Raw genomic sequence first — 18,552 nt, 5'->3', positions numbered from 1 at the left:
AAGGTGAGTGCCATATCTCAGCTTCCTGCTTCTGAAAGGTGAGTGCTGTATCTCAGCTTCCTGCTTCTGAAAGGTGAGTGCCATATCTCAGCTTCCTGCTCCTGAAAGGTGAGTGCTGTATCTCAGCTTCCTGCTCCTGAAAGGTGAGTGCCGTAACTCAGCTTCCTGCTCCTGAAAGGTGAGTGCCATATCTCAGCTTCCTATTCTTGATAGGTAAGTGATGTATCTCGGCTTCCTGCTTCTGAAAGGTGAGTGCCATATCTCAGCTTCCTATTCTTGATAGGTAAGTGATGTATCTCGGCTTCCTGCTTCTGAAAGGTGAGTGCCATATCTCAGCTTCCTAATCTTGATAGGTAAGTGATGTATCTCAGCTTCCTGCTTCTGAAAGGTGAGTGCCGTATCTCAGCTTCCTGCTTCTGAAAGGTGAGTGCCATATCTCAGCTTCCTGCTCCTGAAAGGTGAGTGCCGTATCTCAGCTTCCTGCTTCTGAAAGGTGAGTGCTGTATCTCAGCTTCCTGCTCCTGAAAGGTGAGTGCCATATCTCAGCTTCCTGCTCCCAAAAGGTGAGTGCCATATCTCAGCTTCCTGCTTCTGAAAGGTGAGTGCCATATCTCAGCTTCCTGCTTCTGAAAGGTGAGTGCTGTATCTCAGCTTCCTGCTCCTGAAAGGTGAGTACTGTATCTCAGCTTCCTGCTTCTGAAAGGTGAGTGCCATATCTCAGCTTCCTGCTCCTGAAAGGTGAGTGCTGTATCTCAGCTTCCTGCTCCTGAAAGGTGAGTGCCGTAACTCAGCTTCCTGCTCCTGAAAGGTGAGTGCCATATCTCAGCTTCCTGCTCCCGAAAGGTGAGTGCTATATCTCAGCTTCCTGCTCCCGAAAGGTGAGTGCTGTATCTCAGCTTCCTATTCTTGATAGGTAAGTGATGTATCTCAGCTTCCTGCTTCTGAAAGGTGAGTGCCATATCTCAGCTTCCTATTCTTGATAGGTAAGTGATGTATCTCAGCTTCCTGCTTCTGAAAGGTGAGTGCCATATCTCAGCTTCCTATTCTTGATAGGTAAGTGATGTATCTCAGCTTCCTGCTTCTGAAAGGTGAGTGCCATATCTCAGCTTCCTATTCTTGATAGGTAAGTGATGTATCTCAGCTTCCTGCTTCTGAAAGGTGAGTGCCGTATCTCAGCTTCCTGCTCCTGAAAGGTGAGTGCCATATCTCAGCTTCCTGCTTCTGAAAGGTGAGTGCTGTATCTCGGCTTCCTGCTCCTGAAAGGTGAGTGCTGTATCTCGGCTTCCTGCTCCTGAAAGGTGAGTGCTGTATCTCGGCTTCCTGCTCCTGAAAGGTGAGTGCTATATCTCAGCTTCCTGCTCCTGAAAGGTGAGTGCAGCTTTCTTCGCTTGATGAGTGAGTTTAAAGTTTGGTTTCCTTGAAGCAATTCACAATGATAAATGCAGCCTTTTCGAACTGCTGTGTGTTCGGTCTGTAATTGTGAGCCCGGGCTGTTTTGTGTTCAGTCTGTAATTGAGAGTCCGTGCTGCCGTGTGTTCGGTCTGTAATTGTGAGTCCGTGTGTTCGGTCTGTAATTGTGAGTCCGTGTGTTCGGTCTGTAATTGTGAGTCCGTGCTGCCGTGTGTTCGGTCTGTAATTGTGAGTCCGTGCTGCCGTGTGTTCGGTCTGTAATTGTGAGTCCGTGCTGCCGTGTGTTCGGTCTGTAATTGTGAGTCCGTGCTGCCGTGTGTTCGGTCTGTAATTGTGAGTCCGTGCTGCCGTGTGTTCGGTCTGTAATTGTGAGTCCGTGCTGCCGTGTGTTCGGTCTGTAATTGTGAGTCCGTGCTGCCGTGTGTTCGGTCTGTAATTGTGAGTCCGTGCTGCCGTGTGTTCGGTCTGTAATTGTGAGTCCGTGCTGCCGTGTGTTCGGTCTGTAATTGTGAGTCCGTGCTGCCGTGTGTTCGGTCTGTAATTGTGAGTCCGTGCTGCCGTGTGTTCGGTCTGTAATTGTGAGTCCGTGCTGCCGTGTGTTCGGTCTGTAATTGTGAGTCCGTGCTGCCGTGTGTTCGGTCTGTAATTGTGAGTCCGTGCTGCCGTGTGTTCGGTCTGTAATTGAGTCCGTGCTGCCGTGTGTGCGATCTGTAATTGTGAGTCCGTGCTGCCGTGTGTTCGATCTGTAATTGTGAGTCCGTGCTGCCGTGTGTTCGGTCTGTAATTGTGAGTCCGTGCTGCCGTGTGTTCGATCTGTAATTGTGAGTCCGTGCTGCCGTGTGTTCGGTCTGTAATTGTGAGCCCGTGTGTTCGGTCTGTAATTGTGGGCCCGTGTGTTCGGTCTGTAATTGTGGGCCCGTGTGTTCGGTCTGTAATTGTGGGCCCGTGTGTTCGGTCTGTAATTGTGGGCCCGTGTGTTCGGTCTGTAATTGTGGGCCCGTGTGTTCGGTCTGTAATTGTGAGCCCATGTGTTCGGTCTGTAATTGTGAGCCCGTGTGTTCGGTCTGTAATTGTGAGCCCGTGTGTTCGGTCTGTAATTGTGAGTCCGTGCTGCTGTATGCTCGATCTGTAATTGTGAGCCCGTGCTGCTGTGTGTTCGGTCTGTAATTGTGAGCCCGTGTGTTCGGTCTGTAATTGTGAGCCCGTGTGCTCGGTCTGTAATTGTGAGTCCGTGTGTTCGGTCTGTAATTGTGAGTCCGTGTGTTCGGTCTGTAATTGTGAGTCCGTGTGTTCGGTCTGTAATTGTGAGTCCGTGCTGCTGTGTGTTCGGTCTGTAATTGTGGGTCCGTGCTGCTGTGTGTTCGGTCTGTAATTGTGAGTCCGTGTGTTTGGTCTGTAATTGTGAGTCCGGGCTGCCGTGTGTTCGGTCTGTAATTGTGAGTCCGTGCTGCCGTGTGTTCGATCTGTAATTGTGAGTCCGTGCTGCCGTGTGTTTGATCTGTAATTGTGAGTCCGTGCTGCCATGTGTTCGGTCTGTAATTGTGAGTCCGTGCTGCTGTGTGTTCAGTCTGTAATTGTGAGTCCGTGCTGCCGTGTGTTCGGTCTGTAATTGTGAGTCCGTGCTGCTGTGTGTTCAGTCTGTAATTGTGAGTCCGTGCTGCCGTGTGTTCGGTCTGTAATTGTGAGCCTGTGCTGCTGTGTGTTCGATCTGTAATTGTGAGTCCGTGCTGCTGTGTGTTCGGTCTGTAATTGTGAGTCCGTGCTGCCGTGTGTTCAGCCTGTGTCCCTGAGCTACGTGAAGGAAAAGAAGCAGAGGATCATCCTAGAATCTTTCAATAGACACTGGAGATTGATTATAGAGCAGCATGACACTCTCCAATGTAAAAGAAAGGCTTTCATTTATATAGGGCCTTTCATAACCACCGGGAGTTGACAGCTAATGAAATAGTTTTAAAGTGTAGTCACTGTTGTAATGTAGGAAACGTGACAGCCAATTTGCACATACCAAGCTCCCGCCATCTAAGCTATTTTCGTGATGTTGATTGAGGGATAAGTATCAGCTTGAACACCGGGAATAATTCCCCTGCTCTTCTTTGAAATTTGTGCCCGGGAATCCTTTATGCCCACATGAAGGGGCAGACAGTCTCATCTGAAAGACAGAACTTCCAAAAGTGCAGTACTCCTTCCATACTGCATTAGAGTGTCAGTCTAGATTTTTGTGCTTAGTCCATGTCCTCAAGCAGGACTTGAACCCACAACCTTCTGACTCAGAGGCAAGAGTGCTACCCACTGAGCCAAGTCTAATGTGAATTGGGATGAGGATGAGAGGAAAGATAAAGGTGCCCTCAGAACTGGTCACATTTCCAGACTTCAGCTTCTATGTGTTTATGTTTCAGCTTCTTGTGTCTTGTTCCTGACGCAGTGAAAACCTCTCACCTTGTGGCAGGCTGTGGGTATGACACTTACCTTGTGGATGCACATCGAATGGTAAGCCATCTGTTTGCCTTGCTGGTGTACAAGTGTGGTATCTTATCCGGCTGGTTGAAGTTTCCCTAAAGCCTGATCCAAATAATTAAGAAATAAAATTTGTAACCAATGTCTAAAACAAAATGCTGGGATTTCTAACTGCATTTGTGGGACAGTGTAGTTTGTTGAAACTACTGCTTCTGGGATCTAAGTCACACTTCATAGAATCATAGAATGGTTACAACACAATTAGGAGGAAACGTTACGTTTTTCTGTCAGCTTATCCTAATCACAATACCATCTTAATCAGAGTAATCCCACACACAGGCTGGCCTGATTAGTTGACTCTCCAATGAATTACTTACTGCTCAACACAAAAACAAAAATAAAAACACCTGGAAAAACTCAGCAGGTCTGACAGCATCTGCGGAGAGGAACACAGTTAACACTTCGAGTCCGTATGACTCTTCATCAGAACAATCAGAATTACTGCTGTCCACTGTGTGGGTACGGGGAGCTCCACTGTCACTCGGTTGAATTTAATGCCCGCTGACCAATATTGTGGTTTAAGATTACTGTTGGGTGTATGCTTCCAAAGAGATGAGGCAACCCACCGATACCAAGTTGAGTTCTAGGCTGTATACCTGTGCTGTGTTCTGTAGTTCCAGGGTTGCTGTGTCAGTGCCAGGGAGTGGAAGTGGCCACTTATCCCCAACCGTTTGGAAAGCTGTGACCCAAGCAGGATATTTTATGAAGGCGATTTCCTGAAAGTCCTCTTTGACAGAATGGCACAGATCCTACAGCAGGTAACTCGCAAACGAAATGGGCCAATGAAATCTCAGATCATTGGTCATTCCTGTTTTTCAGATGCTGGCGAACGACAGGTGGCGTGGCTCCTGGCCCTGTCTCATTGTGCAATCTGTTTGGATTTCAGACCAAACTCTAGTGGCAGCTGTGGCTCTCACCCGAGTCAGAAGATCATGGATTCAGGTCCCACTCCAGAGACTGAGCACAAAATCCAGGCCAACGTTTAGTGTAGTACTGAGGGAACGATGCACCATCGGAATGCCATTATTGAGGGAGCGCTGCACTGTTGCAGAGTCAGTACTGTCAGAGGGACCATACTGGGGGAACGATGCACTGTTGGAATGCCATTATTGAGGGAGCGATCCACTGTTGCAGAGTCAGTACTATCAGAGGGACCATACTGAGGGAGCGATGCACCGTCGGAATGCCATTATTGAGGGAACGGCTGCACAGTTGCAGGGGCAGTACCGTCAGAGGTGCCATACTGAGGGAGCACTGCACTGTTGCAGGGGCAGTACGGAGTGGGGCACTTTTATCTTTTAGAGGAGACACTGAACTAAGGCCTCATCCACCCTCTGGTGGGTGCAAAAGATCTTACAGTACCAATTGAAGAGGATGGGAGCTGTTCCTGGTGTCCTGACCTTAACTAACGCCTAAAAACAGATTATTTGGCCATTATGTCATTGCTGTTGTGGGATCTTACAGTACTGATTAGATTCCAAATAAAGGACTTCATTGGCTGTAAAGCACTTTGGCTCACCCCAAGGTCTTTAAAGGTGCTATACAAATGCAATATCCTCTTCCCCAGAAGTTGGGCACCTCTCCACAGGGCTGCAAGAGTGCGATTAGTCACCCTGAGCTTCTACTGATCAAGAACAACGAGCATTTATAAACTGCCTTAAAAGTAGAAGACACCCCCAAATGCTTCATAAAGACCATGAAAAAACTTGGGTGCTGAGCCAAAGGAGACGTGAGGAGGGCTGACCAGTAGCCTAGGGAGGGATAGATGATTGTAAGGAGAATCTTCAAGGAGAAGGGGGAAGCGATGAGGTGGGGAGGTTCAGAAAGGGTATTCCAGAATGTGAATCCTCATTGGTAGTAATTGGTTAACTATTCTGTATAACAGTGATTCGTTGCTCTAATTGCCCTGATGGTGCAATTATTGTACAAATGCTTAACAGGCTTGCACTCAGTTCCTCTCTCTGCACTTAAAACAACTTTTCTGTTGAAACCAAACAGCATTTACTTCATTATGTCAAACATGATGTTCTTAATATTTTCCCTTCCAGCCTTATGACTTGAATTTGCAAATAACATCTGTGATATCGAAAGTTGCACTTTTCCCTCACCCTCACCTCCATGAGTATTTGCTGGACCCGTACATTAACCTCGCCCCTGGCTGCAGGTCTCTCTTCTCTGTCATTGTCCGAGTGAGTACCCTCATCTTGTTCTGTGATCTCTATTCTTGTCTCCAATCAATTGTTTGTATCCAGGATGAGCTACAGTTTATACAGAATTAATAGACAGCTGTAATCATTACAGAGACTGAAGTTACATAGCTGAGTGAGTGGACAATCCAGTTCAACATGCAATGGGCTAACAAAACCAGTGGTCATGAGCTCATGACAAACTGGAATTGAATTTAATCAGTCTGCTCATTTCGGGACTGGCATTTGAACAAATAACCATGGATTGTTGTTAAAAACCCCACTGGATTTCTCTCCTGTCACCGCTACTGGGTCCGGCCTACACGTGACTCCAGTCTCACCCGAAATGGTTGACTCTTCATGCCCTCTGAAGTGCCCCCTTCCCTTTCTCATGGCAATAAATGTCAGCCTTGCTAGCTTCACCCACATCCTGAGAATGATCATGGTGCTTGCCACCTGATGAGAGTGACTGGGGGATGTTAGTGGTAATGCTACTGGACGAGTAATCCAGAGGCTCAGACCAATGCTCTGGAGGCATGAGTTCAAATCCCAACATGATAGCTGGGGGAATTGTAAATTCAATAAATCTACAATAAAATGCTAAACTCACTGTTAATGATCATAAAACTCATTGGGTTCACTAATGCTCTTCAGGGGAGGAAATTTGCCACCCCCAACCTGGTCTGGCCTGTATGTGATTCCAGAGCCACAGCAATGGCCTAGCAAGCCACACAGTTGTACAGAAAAAGCGTTAAGGGTGCACGTACACCACATGGACCGCAGCAGTTCAAGAATGCAGCTTACCACTAACTTTGAGGGCAATTAGGGATGGGCAATAAATGCTGGCCTTGTCAACACGCTCACATCCCAAGAATGAATAACAAAAAAACAAAACCAAAAGCTGACTTCCTTAAAGGTGCTTTTTTCTAAACAAGTCATCGAATCAGGTTGATAACTATCATGGAACTGTCTCTTTCTGCTTGGCTCAGGTAATTGGAGACCTCATGCAGAGAATCCAGAGAATCCCACAGTTTCCTTCCAGGTTACTGCTGGTCAGAAGACAGCTGATGGGATTGGAACCTGAAGATGTGTAAGTAACTTGGAATCATTTTGTATCTTCCTGATATTCAGTGAATTGTGTGCATTCACAGTGTTAAACTATTGTCAACGAGGAGCTCTGTTAAACATTTTTCAATTCATTGAATTTACTGACACTTTGTACCTTTAAAACGAGCACGAAAACGTGGTCTCAATCTTAGCATTAAAACAAGCAAAGAGTTTTGCTTTTATTTATTCAAAGTTGTGGAGGTTTTAACCGCACCAGCGCATATCTCACCTGAATTATTTAAGGATGATTTGTGACTGGGAGCTCTCTTTGAAACCTTTACATTGCCTTGCACAGTGTGATATTTTTGGGTCTACAAAGCTAATGGCTACTTATCAAGGCTTCCCTTGTGTGGTTCTCAGTCTGCGACCCCCATCCCAACTGCACCTCTCCCCTCAGTCTGTAAATCCCTCCCTACTCCACCTCTCCACACCCCCCACCACACTTTCCTAAACATATGCAGATCCCATCTTTCAGGTTAAATTTTGGGTCTTCTCCCTCAGCTTCCACATTTGGGATGAATGTCCTTTCCAGGGCAGGTTTGAGCAGCTGGTGAGGGAGCATTCGTGCTTTGGCAGTATAAACTACTGATGGGAGTTAAAATAAGGGCAGAGGGCAGTATAATTTAAATTTGGGACTGTACATCTCTAACGCCTTATACAAATATCCACTAAAATGTGTGTCTGAATTCTGTGAATTTTGCAGAGTGGATCATGCCACACTACTGAAGGGTGTGATTGTCTTGGAGGAATTCTGTAAGGAGCTGGCTGCAATATCATTTGTCAAATACCCATCGGAACCAGACTAAATTCAGACTGGCTGCAGTGCCTTTTCTCAAGAGACCACTGAACTGTCACTGGACATTGTACACGTGTTCCCAGCACACGGACTTGGACAATCCGTCCCTCTTCAGTTTTTATGTTTTAAGTTCAACTGAGTGTTTTTGACATGGTGAGGGATTTTGGAAACTTTTCTTCTCTTCCCCCCCACCCCCACCCCTTGGATTCCTATCTTAAATTTGAACCATGGGATAAGCTTCCACCAGGAATGGTGTGAGACAGACAGGACTTAATTGCTTCTTCCAACTCCTCTGTCAGCGGGACATGAATCAGCTACGACCTCCTGCCAACAGCAGAGGTCAGCCTCAGCCCCCTTTCCCCATCCCAATCCTGTCCTGCACCATTTAGTGCTGTACACTTGTCTGTGGCTCAGGGCACACAAGGTACAAGATTATGTCTGTCACTGTTTCCAAATAATTAATTATGTGAAATGCGTTGATCATTTCAAAGGTAAGGGGCTATACAACTTTGTTTTATTTATGTGTAAAGATGACCGAATCATGTGAATATAACTGCCAGGGTCTTGTTGTTGTTTGTAGATAGACTGTAATGCTGGAAGGTGAAAGTGGATGCCTTTTAGATGAGCTACTTGTATAGAGAATGACTCCCTTGTCTCGAGGGGAAGTTGGTGGTGTGGTTTAATCACTGCCTGTAACACCAGCTGCCAACAGCTATGAACATTTTATTTTATGATTAAAAGATGAAATGTTCATGGTACTGTATTAAATCTTTTTGGGCACTGTGCTGAAAAAGGGACCAGAGGGAGTGCTGCCCAGTCAGAGGGGCAGGACTGACAGAGCACTGCCCCATCGGAGGGGCAGGACAGAGGAGTGCCACACTATTGAAGGTGCCATCTTTCAGATAAATCGAGGTTTCCATCTGCCCCCTCAGATGGATGCAAAAGGTCCAATGGCACTATTTTGAAGAGATAGAGCGACCAGGCTAACAGTGATCAAACATCACTAAAACAGATTGGTTATTTATTTCAATGCCTCACCGTCCTACTGAATGTTTAATATCAGCTTTACCAGTACAAGAATTAAGACAAGCACAACACAGAGAGCACTCTATTTGTCAGTCAGTTACTGTCTACTCAGCTGACTCTGGGATAAGGCCAATGGTTCAGAGAAACAGAATTATAGATAATGCAGGCCCCAATGTCCTGAAAATGATACTGAGACAAGTGGTCATGTGTAGCTTACACATGTTAGCTACATCGCTGCTTCAGAACTGGGCTAATGATCAACACCCTGCTACTGCCATCACCTTTTATTACCAAGCTTACCATTTTTCCAATGATGTTTCATTGCACTAAGATACAAGCATCAATCTCTTAGACTAAATGTTTTATACATTTAACATTGAGATTGGTAGAGTGCTGTTGGGCATTCTAGGTTAAAGGCACAGCTAGATGGTGTTCAAGCATAGACCAGCTCTGATTGAATTAAATGGAGGAGCAAGTCGGAGGGGAACTGAATGGTCTCTTTCTCAGGTCGATGGCAGTTTTACAAATGTGATGATGTATTTGAGTTCGTTCACTGCACCCTGGGCAAATCTGGCTTCAGCATCCTGTATTTTGTGGGGGGTGGGAAGGTTGGGAGGTGGGGGAGTGAGTTGGTCTGGCAGAGGTGGAAAAGACACTGGAGCACGATCAGGAGCCAATGTGGGAGCAGCTTTGAGTCTGTTTAATGTGCATAAGTCAGCTGATTCTCAGTGCCTGGCGTTACACAGTGAGGTACCAGAGTGACCCTTTCCAGGCAGAATCATCTTCAGAGGGAACCCTCAACCAGGCACCTACACTACCTAAGTTACAGGTGCTGGCACCTCCACCACACTCCCCCCCCGCCCCCCCCTCCTTCTCCCAATCCCCCACAGGAGGGTCATGGGCTCCCTACAACAAGCATCACTGGGTAAATGATAGAGCCCAGGGAGCTGCTCACAGGATAGCACGAGCTGCCCGGAAGGCTGCCACCTCCTCGGGTGTCCTCAGGTACTGCTCGATTTCACTATCTGATATCTCCTCCTCTCCTGTGGTTGGCTCAGTGCCTTGGCTTCCCTCTGCTTCCGGGCAGGACTTCCTCTTCTTCCTTTGTGTGAGGCACGGAGGGAGGAAGATTGGCGCTGCGCGTTTGTGCCCTGGTCCCACAGTCCCTGCGGGACTCAGCTGATCCTGAGGAGAGGGCCCAGTCTCCCCACCCTCCCCATCCCTGGTCCACTCACCCCCACCCTCAGTCTCTCCGCCCGTTTCCGTTCCAGTTCCCTCGCCCGGGTCCGTAGGCCCGCCTGGGTTCTCCGTCCAAGTGAGGCTGAGCGTCTGTCTCAGTAACAGGGCTCGATGACGGAGAACGTCATCGGTGTACTTCACCACAGTCTTGGCATCGAGCCGCTGCGATGCCAACCATGCCAGCTGCGAAGCCAGCCGGAGCAGAATGTCAACGATCTCCTTCACCCGCAGTGAGGCGGGCGGGGGCTGCCTGATCCCTGCCAGCCTGCAGAACTTCCCCAGACTGCACTTCAGACGGTGCACAGGCAGAAGCGATTGCCAGGCCAGGTAAGCTGCCGCCGTGATGATGGGCACAGGGTGTCTCCCAGTCACCAGCCACGTCTCACTGGCCAGCTCCACAAGCTGCAGGGCACGATCCACCACCTTGTCTTTATTCTCCAGGAACATGGACGGGACTGATGCAGAATTCTGGAACAAGTTAAGCCTATAAAAAGAGTGGGGGGGGGGAAATAAAAAATCAAAGTTGCAGTGTGTAGGAAAAACACTCCTGACATCCCTCATTACCTCAGACACAGCAATAGCCGCCTGCTCACCGATGCTCAGCTTAGGTTGCACCAGGACCACTCTGCCCCGATCTCATTACAGCCTCCGTCCAAAGATGGACAAGAGATGAGGATGACTGCCTTGACATCAAGGCAGCACTTGAAGGAGTGTAGCATCAAAGAGCCCTAACAAAACTGGAGTCAATGGGAATCAGGGGGAAAACTCTGCTGGTTGGAGTCATATCTAACACAAAGGATGATGTGGTTGTTGGAGGTCAGTCATCTCAGTAACAGGACATCATGGCAAGAGTTCCTCAGGACAGTGTCCTCAGTCCAACCATGTTCAGCTGTTTCATTAATGACCTTACTTCCTTCCATCCTGACTCCCCAAAGCCTATCCACTGTCTACAAGGCACAAATCAGGAGTGTGATGGAATACTCTCCACTTGCCTGGAAGAGTGCAGCTCAAAAACTCTCAGGAAGCTTGACACCATTCAGGACAAAGCAGCCCACTTGTTTGGCACTCCATTCACAAACAATCGCTCCCTCCACCACCGATGCAGTGGCAGCAGTGTGTACCATCTACAAGATGCACTGTAGGAACTCACCAAGTCTCCTTCAACAGCACCTTCCAAACCTGCAACCTCCACCATCTAGAAGGATAAGGGCAGCAGATAGATGGGAACACCACCACCTGGAAGTTCCCCTCCAAATCACACAGCATCCTGACTTGAAACTATATCAACATTCCTTCAATGTCACTGGGTCAAAATCCTGGAACTCCCTCCCTAACAGCACTGTGGGTGTACCTACACCACATGGACTGCAGTGGTTCAAGAAGGTGGGGCTCACCACCAGTGTCAAATGTCAGTGAGCAATGGCCAGGGCGTCAGCAGAGAATGGCCACCAGCTATTTCTCATTCAGACACCACCTGACCTATTCTGCGTTTTCAGCACTTGCTGACAGAAGTTCCTTTAAATTAAGCTTAATTCGTTTTTGAGTTTCAGAGCTCATGATTATAGTTTAGATGCAACACCCCACAGTGTGGCCTGCTCCTGAATATCCGAATATTATTGAAGCTGACCTGAGTGTGGACAGAGTGCTCACAAATGAACAATGCTGTCAGCAAATCGGACTGGATACCCAGTGGGGTATGTATGCCAGTAGCCTTGGAGGAGGACACCAACTTCAGCTGTGGGGGCACAGACGCAATTTCTTCTTAATGCCCATTTGTGCCAATCTTTGTTTATTTCTGAGCTGCTTTAGTTAACCTCGCTGGAAGCAGTGAAACTGTTTAAACAAGGAAATTGAGAGTTGTAAATTGGGAGATCCGCAAGGATAAGAGGGGATGTACTCACCCATCACAGTGAGTTTTCACCAGATCCAGGAGGCTGAGCGTGGGGATATCCAGGGTAAGCTCTTTCACCATGTGCTGATAGACTGTCGAGAACAGAGTGGGCTCCACGTGAAGAAGCGAGCAGATGGTGCTCATGGTCAGGGGCCAGTTGTGCTGGCGACAGGAGATGTGAACACAGCAGCCCACCAAGGCTTCCTTCTTCTCCAGAGTGACATGCAGGAAGCTCTGATGCTCATAGGCCCTCAGGTAGAGTTCGATGGCTGTGTCCTCCACAACTGGACGCACCCGGAGAATCCGGCACAGGTCATGGACCCGCTTCTGACCTGATGGGGGTGGGGGAGGGAAAGAAATCAGGGTGAGGGAAAGAGAACCGGAGTCACCAAGAGGAGGAGGACCATGCGAGGGAAGTGACTGCAGGTAACATTACGCTGACAGCAATAATACAACTAATAACATCTTGCACTCAAGGCAGCACTGAGGGAGCACCACGCTGTCGCAGGTCTGGCCCCGAGGGAATTGCACTGTCGGAGGTGCCAATTTTTGGCTGAGATATTAAACCGACACTGTGTCTGCATTCTCAGGTGGCCTTAAAAGATCCCATGGCATTATTCGAAGAACACGCAAGTTCTCCCCTATATGCTGGTCAATATGCAACCCTCAAATCAACATTATTAAAAACGGCTCAGTTTTATATTTGTGAGAGCTGGCTGTGCTCACACTGACTGCTGTGGTTCCTACGTTAAAATAACAACTATAATTCAAAACATTCCTGAGATCATGCCAGACATGGGAAAAATTTTAGATATTTTAATCCACTAAAATTAAACTCTAAATTTCTTTAATTCCTTTTTATGAACAGATATGCATTTTTGTGGTTAATTACAAGTATTTGGCGGGAGGGGAGGGGGTGGGGTGGGGTGGGGGTGTGAGACAAATTGGTTGAGACATGGTGTCAATAAACACATTGATCTCAGCTATCTGTCCATCTCCCTCCAGGGGCCAAACATTGACACGGCATCATCACTGTTCCTCCATGTCTCGTGCATGGCTGTTCTCTGAGGGGTGAACTTTCCGCTCAAAGTGTCTAGCTTTCAAATGATGGCTTTACTCGCTTTGAAATACTTAATACAACGTCAGAGAGATCAAAACACGAGACCTATCACTAAAATTACCAGCTCAACAAAGTGTCATTGACCCAAATCATTAACTCAGTTAACTCTGCTGAGTGCTTCCAGCATTGTCTACTCTTACTATTCAAGGATCTTACCTTGTATCTGATTGCGACAAGGCTTTTTCACCTCTGCTGTGGTTTCACTGTATCTCACTGCTGTGGAAGAGGATTGAAAGAGTGAACTTCCAACATTACAGTTTAACGTCGAGACAGGCTGTGCTACCTGAGCTCTTCTTAGTGTCTCTTGTACAGGTACAACACTTAAACAACCACACTTATTCCCCTTAACAGCTGCTGGGATTTTGCAATCCTGCCCAAAACAATCCAATAAGAGCAGATTAAATGTCATGTCTCATGCTCCCTGGCACAGTGCCTGTCTTCTGCCACATTCGTAGAATCATAACAGCACAGAAGGTCATTTGGCCCATTGTGTCTGTGCTGGCTCTCCCATGTACTGCCACTCCACACACTGCCACTCCCACGCCCTCTCTCCACATGCCTGTACATTCCTCCTTTTTTCAGATATTTAGAAAATGTAGTAAAATTTGCAGCACAGAAGGAGGCCACTCTGGCCATCGTGTATGTACCGGGTGAAAAAGGAGCCCTCACCATGCGTAATGCCATTTTCCAGCATTTGATCTGCAGCCCTGCAGATTACGAGACTTCAGGTGCACATCCAGACACATTTTAAATGAGTCGCGGGTTTCTGCCTTTACTACCCTTTCAGGCAGAGGATTCCACACCCCCACAACCCTCTGGGTAAAAAATGTTTTCCTCATCTCCCCGCGATTCCTTCTACCAATCATTTTAAATCTATGCCCTGTAGTCACTGACCTCTACTAAAGGGAATAGGCTCTTCCCATCCACTATTTCCGGGACCCTCACAACCCTTTACACCTCAATCAAATCTCCCCTCAGCCCCCTCTCTTCCAAGGAGAATAACCCCAGCCTATCCAATCTTCTCTCACAGCTTCAATATTTTGGTCCTGGCAACATCTTCATGACTCTCTTCTGGTACAACTCTCTAGTGCAACTACATCCTTTTGGTATTGAGGTGACCAGAATTGCGCACAGTACTCAAGTTGTGGCTTAACTAATGTTTTGTATAGCTCCAGAATAATCTCCCTTCTCTTATATTCAATGCCTCGACTAATAAAGGAAAGGATTCCAGATACCTTCTTAACCACCTTACTGAACTATCCTGCTCCTTCAGGAACCTGTGGACATCAAGGCTCCTCACTTTCTCTGCACCACTCTGTCTCCCCACACTTTTTCCATATTCCTCTGCCTTTTTTGACCTCCCCAAATGCATCACCTCACGCTTCTCTGGGTCGAATTATTTTGCCTCTTTTCTGCCCACTTGACCAATCCATTGATATCTTCCTGCTGTCTACAGCTTCCCTCCTCAGTCTCAGCCGTGCGGCCAATTTTTGTGTCATCTGCAAACTCCTTAATCATGCTGCCTATTTTGGAGTCCAAACAATTAATATATACCACAAAAAGCAGGGGACCTAGTACTGAGCCCTGTGGAAATCCATTGGCAAAAACACAAAAGTATTGCACACTTTACCTCGCCGGCACCCATTCTGCACATCTCTCCTCCCCTTTAACATTTTAGTTGTAATGCATTAGTGATTTAGGATTTCAGTTTCCTAAACATTAAAAGCACCCAAGTGGATAAGATTATTAAAAAAAAGGGTTAACAGGTTTTGTGGTAAGAGGGGTTGAATATAAAAATTGTCATGTTATGGGGAATTTATACAAAACCTCAGTGTGCAGTTTCCAGTGGATTGTGGGTAATTTCATGGAGTGGTGAAGGGATAGTACAGAATGGAGAGACAAAGTTTCCAGTGATTTTTGGGCCTGAAGCAAGAGGACATAAATCAAAAAAAAAGTACATTGTATCGTATGTTTAAGGGCGACGATAGGCAATCCAATGTAACAATAATTAACTGGACGAGAGCCGACTTCAATGGGGCAAGAACAGAGCTGAGCCAATTAGACTGGAATGAAAGATTGACAGGAAAAACTGTAGCTGAACAACGGGCTAATCAAAGAAGATTTGGTTCGGGCACAGTCAAGGTATATTCCATCGAAAGGGAAAGGTAGGACAAACAAATCCAGAGCCCTCTGGATGAAAAAGGAGATAGAAATTAAGATAAAGAAGAAAAAGTGTGCTTATGACAGGGGTCAGGTAGAAAATATAATCAAGAACCAAGAGGAGGAATACAGAAGATTCAGAGGGGAGGTGAGAAAGCGTATTAGAGAAGCAAAGAGGGATTATGAGAAAGGACTGGCAGCCAACATAAAGTGGAATCCCAGTGTTCTATAGGCATATAAATAATAAACGGGCGGTAAAAGGAGGGGTAGGGCCGATTAGGGGACCTAAAAGGGAATTTACACATGGATGAAGGGGCCATGGCTGAGATATTAAACAAATACTTTGCATCCATCTTTACCAAGGAGGTAGATGCTCCCCAGGCCATGGTGACAGAAGAGGAAACTCTGTCACTAGAAGGGTTCAAAATTGATAAGGAGGAAGTGTTGAATAGACTGTCAGTACTTAAAAGTTGACAAGGCACCAGGACCAGATGAGATGCATCCAAGGATATAGCAGGATAGGTCAGTAAGGTGAGAGTAGAAATTGCAAGGGCATTAGCCGTAATCTTTCAGTCTTCCCTGGACTCACGGGTGGTGCCAGAGGGCTGGAGAATTGCAAACATTATGCCCTTGTTCAAAAAAGGTTGTAAGGATAAACCCAGCAATTACAGACCAGTCAATTTAACTTCAGTGGTGGGCAAGATTCTAGAAACAATTATTTGGGATAGTATTAGTCGTCACATGGAAAAAGATGGATTGATAAGAAAAAACCAGCATGAATTTCTAAAGGTGAAATCGTGTTTAACTAACTTGCTAGAGTTTTTTGAAAAGGTAACAGAAAAAGTCGATGAGGACAATGCTGTTAATGTGGTGTACATGGGCTTTAAAAATGCATTTGATACAGTGCCACACAACAACTTGAGAAAAGTTATTGCTCATGGCGTAAAAGGGACAGTAGCAATGTGGATACAAAATTGGCTGTAAAATAGGAAGCAGAGAGTAACGGTCAATGGATATTCTTTGGGCTGGAGGAAGGTTTTTAGTGGAGTTCCCCAGGGGTCATTATTGGGACCCTTGCTTTTCCGATATATATTAATGATCTAGATCTTGGTGTGAAGGGGACAATTTCAAAGTTTGTGAATGATACGAAGCTTGGGAGTGTCGTGACCTGCGAGGAGGACGGTGTGGAACTTCAAGAGGGCCTAGACAAGTTGGTGGAGTGGGCAGATAAGGTGGCAGATGAGAAGTGTGAAGTGATGCATTTTGGTAGGAAGAACACGGAGACATTTTAAAATAAGGGGTGAAATTTTGAAGGGGGTGCATGAGCAGAAAGACCTGGGTGCATATGTGCATAGATCATTGAAGGTGGCAGGACAGGCGTAGAAAGCAGTTAATAAAACATATAGTATCCAGGGATTTATTTATAGGGGCATAGAGTACAAGAGCAGGGAGGTTATGCTGAATTTATTTAAGACACTCGTTAGACCTCAGCTGGAGTATTGCGTACAGTTCTGAGCGCCACACTATAGGAAGTATATGAACACAATAGAGAAAGTGCAGAAGAGGTTTACAAGAATAATTCCAGCAAAGAGAAACTTCAGCTATGAAGATAGATTGGAGAGGTTGGAACTGTTCTCCTTGGAGCGAAGAAGGCTAAGAGGAGATTTTATACAGATGTTCAAAATCACGAGATGGCTGGAATTACATATAGGGTGAAGTGGTTCGTAAAAGGATCAAGAATGAGAGTACACAAAAGAAGCAAATGTGACGTGAGAAACAACTTTTCACACGAGTGGTTCAGGTCTGGAATGCAATGCCTGAAAGCGTGGTGGAGGCAGGTTCAATCAATGCATTCAAGAGGGCATTAGATGATTATTTGAATAGAAACAACATGTAGGGGTACAGGGAAACGGCGGGGTAATAGCACTAGGTCAATAATGCTCCTTTGGAGAGCTGGTGCAGACACCGTGGGCTGAATGGCCTCCTTCTGTGCTATTAAAATTCTGTGATTCTGAAAAAAATGCAAGATATTTAAGACAAAAAAGGGAGTTTTTTTTTAAAAAAAATGGGTTGGGATACTATTAATGAGTTAGAGAAGGAAAAAAACCAGTAGCACTTGGGAAATGAATGGTACTGGCACGATCTCGAGTTCCATTTTAAGGTGCACAAGACCAGGTCGGACCAGTACCAGTCATTTCCCCCAAGTTTTACAGGTTGCGCACCAGGAGGCTAGTCCAATGTAGAGGCAAAGCTTCTCTTCCACCATGGGGAAACAAGAACAAATCTTGCATCTCCCAAGCTATTCCAGGGGCACTGACATGATAACAACAAGGGGTCAGCACACACCCAGTGCTTGGCAGTGCACCCAGGCCAGAGTGCCACAGCAATCATTCAACTGAAATGACTTCAGTGAGAGTTGAGGTTGAATGGGAAAATAAGAGGACTTGTACCTTGGGAGAAGGTTTCCTCGGAGCGGGTGGTTGTGAGCAGCCCCTCAGTCAGCAGGAAGCCGCATTCAGTGCACACCAGGTGGTTCTGGCTGTAGTGGGAATCCTCTTCCACCTTGGAGGAGCCACATTCTGGACACCTTGGTTGTCCAGACATCCAGGTTCCTATGGACACCAAACCCAGCAACTGAGAGAGAGAGAGAGAAAAAAAAACATTACAACCATAAAACTATTTACTTGGACATCTCCCCCATCGAGTCTTAATACTGATTCACCCCAGCCCCCACCCCCACACAAAGAGCCTGACTTTGAACACTTGCATTTCTGTGGCGCCTCCAGCTCTGACTCTGGAGAAACAGCAACGCCGCCAACTCGCCCTGCTGAGGAAAAAAAAACGCGCGATATGTAATTAGAAAAGAACAATCGAAAACCTATATAAATAGATAATGGTGTTGCACTCCATGGGGTGAGTACGGTTATAACGGTCGAAAGGAAAAAGGACGCGCGCCCCAAAGACGTTCGCGGTGCTGCCTTTCCACTTGACAAAGATGGCGGCGCTGCCTTCCCCTCACAAAGGTGGCGGCGCTGCCTTTCCCCTCGGCAAAGATGGCGGCGCTGCCTTCCCCTCACAAAGATGGCGGCGGTGCCTTCCCTTC

At 46.7% G+C, this 18,552-nt stretch overlaps 2 protein-coding genes across 4 annotated transcripts in view; one reads left to right on the top strand and one right to left on the bottom strand.

The window, feature by feature from the left end:
• The window catches only part of LOC121289603 (protein FAM160B1-like), a 27,186-nt gene extending 18,422 nt beyond the window's left edge, over nucleotides 1–8,764 (top strand). For both annotated transcript variants that reach the window (XM_041209214.1, XM_041209215.1), the window contains 5 exons: nucleotides 3,807–3,897; nucleotides 4,539–4,682; nucleotides 5,973–6,113; nucleotides 7,100–7,200; nucleotides 7,921–8,764. In XM_041209214.1, the coding sequence (XP_041065148.1) occupies nucleotides 3,807–3,897; nucleotides 4,539–4,682; nucleotides 5,973–6,113; nucleotides 7,100–7,200; nucleotides 7,921–8,023 (580 nt within the window). In that variant the 3' untranslated portion in view covers nucleotides 8,024–8,764. The remainder of the gene's footprint in view (nucleotides 1–3,806; nucleotides 3,898–4,538; nucleotides 4,683–5,972; nucleotides 6,114–7,099; nucleotides 7,201–7,920) is intronic.
• Nucleotides 8,765–18,468, bottom strand: LOC121289604 (transcription factor IIIB 50 kDa subunit-like). 2 transcript variants are annotated; one of them, XM_041209217.1, is made up of 5 exons: nucleotides 18,328–18,468; nucleotides 17,900–18,083; nucleotides 13,446–13,505; nucleotides 12,180–12,501; nucleotides 8,765–10,762 (listed from the first exon to the last, which is right to left on the bottom strand). In XM_041209217.1, the coding sequence occupies exons 2-5, from the start codon at nucleotides 18,051–18,053 to the stop codon at nucleotides 9,991–9,993; spliced, it is 1,308 nt and encodes a 435-aa protein (XP_041065151.1). In that variant the 5' UTR covers nucleotides 18,054–18,083; nucleotides 18,328–18,468; the 3' UTR covers nucleotides 8,765–9,990. The 2 variants fall into 2 exon arrangements, with proteins under 2 accessions (XP_041065151.1, XP_041065150.1); XM_041209216.1 differs by having other exon boundaries at nucleotides 18,217–18,422.
• Between the last annotated feature and the right edge of the window lie 84 nt (nucleotides 18,469–18,552).

Source organism: Carcharodon carcharias, chromosome 17 (assembly GCF_017639515.1).
Source record: "Carcharodon carcharias isolate sCarCar2 chromosome 17, sCarCar2.pri, whole genome shotgun sequence".
NCBI classification, from domain to species: Eukaryota; Metazoa; Chordata; class Chondrichthyes; order Lamniformes; family Lamnidae; genus Carcharodon; species Carcharodon carcharias.
The sequence above is the reverse complement of the archived record's forward strand: the minus strand, read 5'-3'. Positions and strand labels throughout refer to the sequence as shown.

Coding starts and splice junctions, on each gene's coding strand:
- LOC121289604 (XM_041209217.1), bottom strand. CDS start 18,053: ATGTCTGGACAACCAAGGTGTCCAGAATGTGGCTCCTCCAAGGTGGAA. Junction 12,502..13,445: donor TTGTCGCAATCAGATACAAG/GTAAGATCCTTG, acceptor CACCCCCATCAG/GTCAGAAGCGGGTCCATGAC. Junction 10,763..12,179: donor GTGAAAACTCACTGTGATGG/GTGAGTACATCC, acceptor CTCTTTTTATAG/GCTTAACTTGTTCCAGAATT.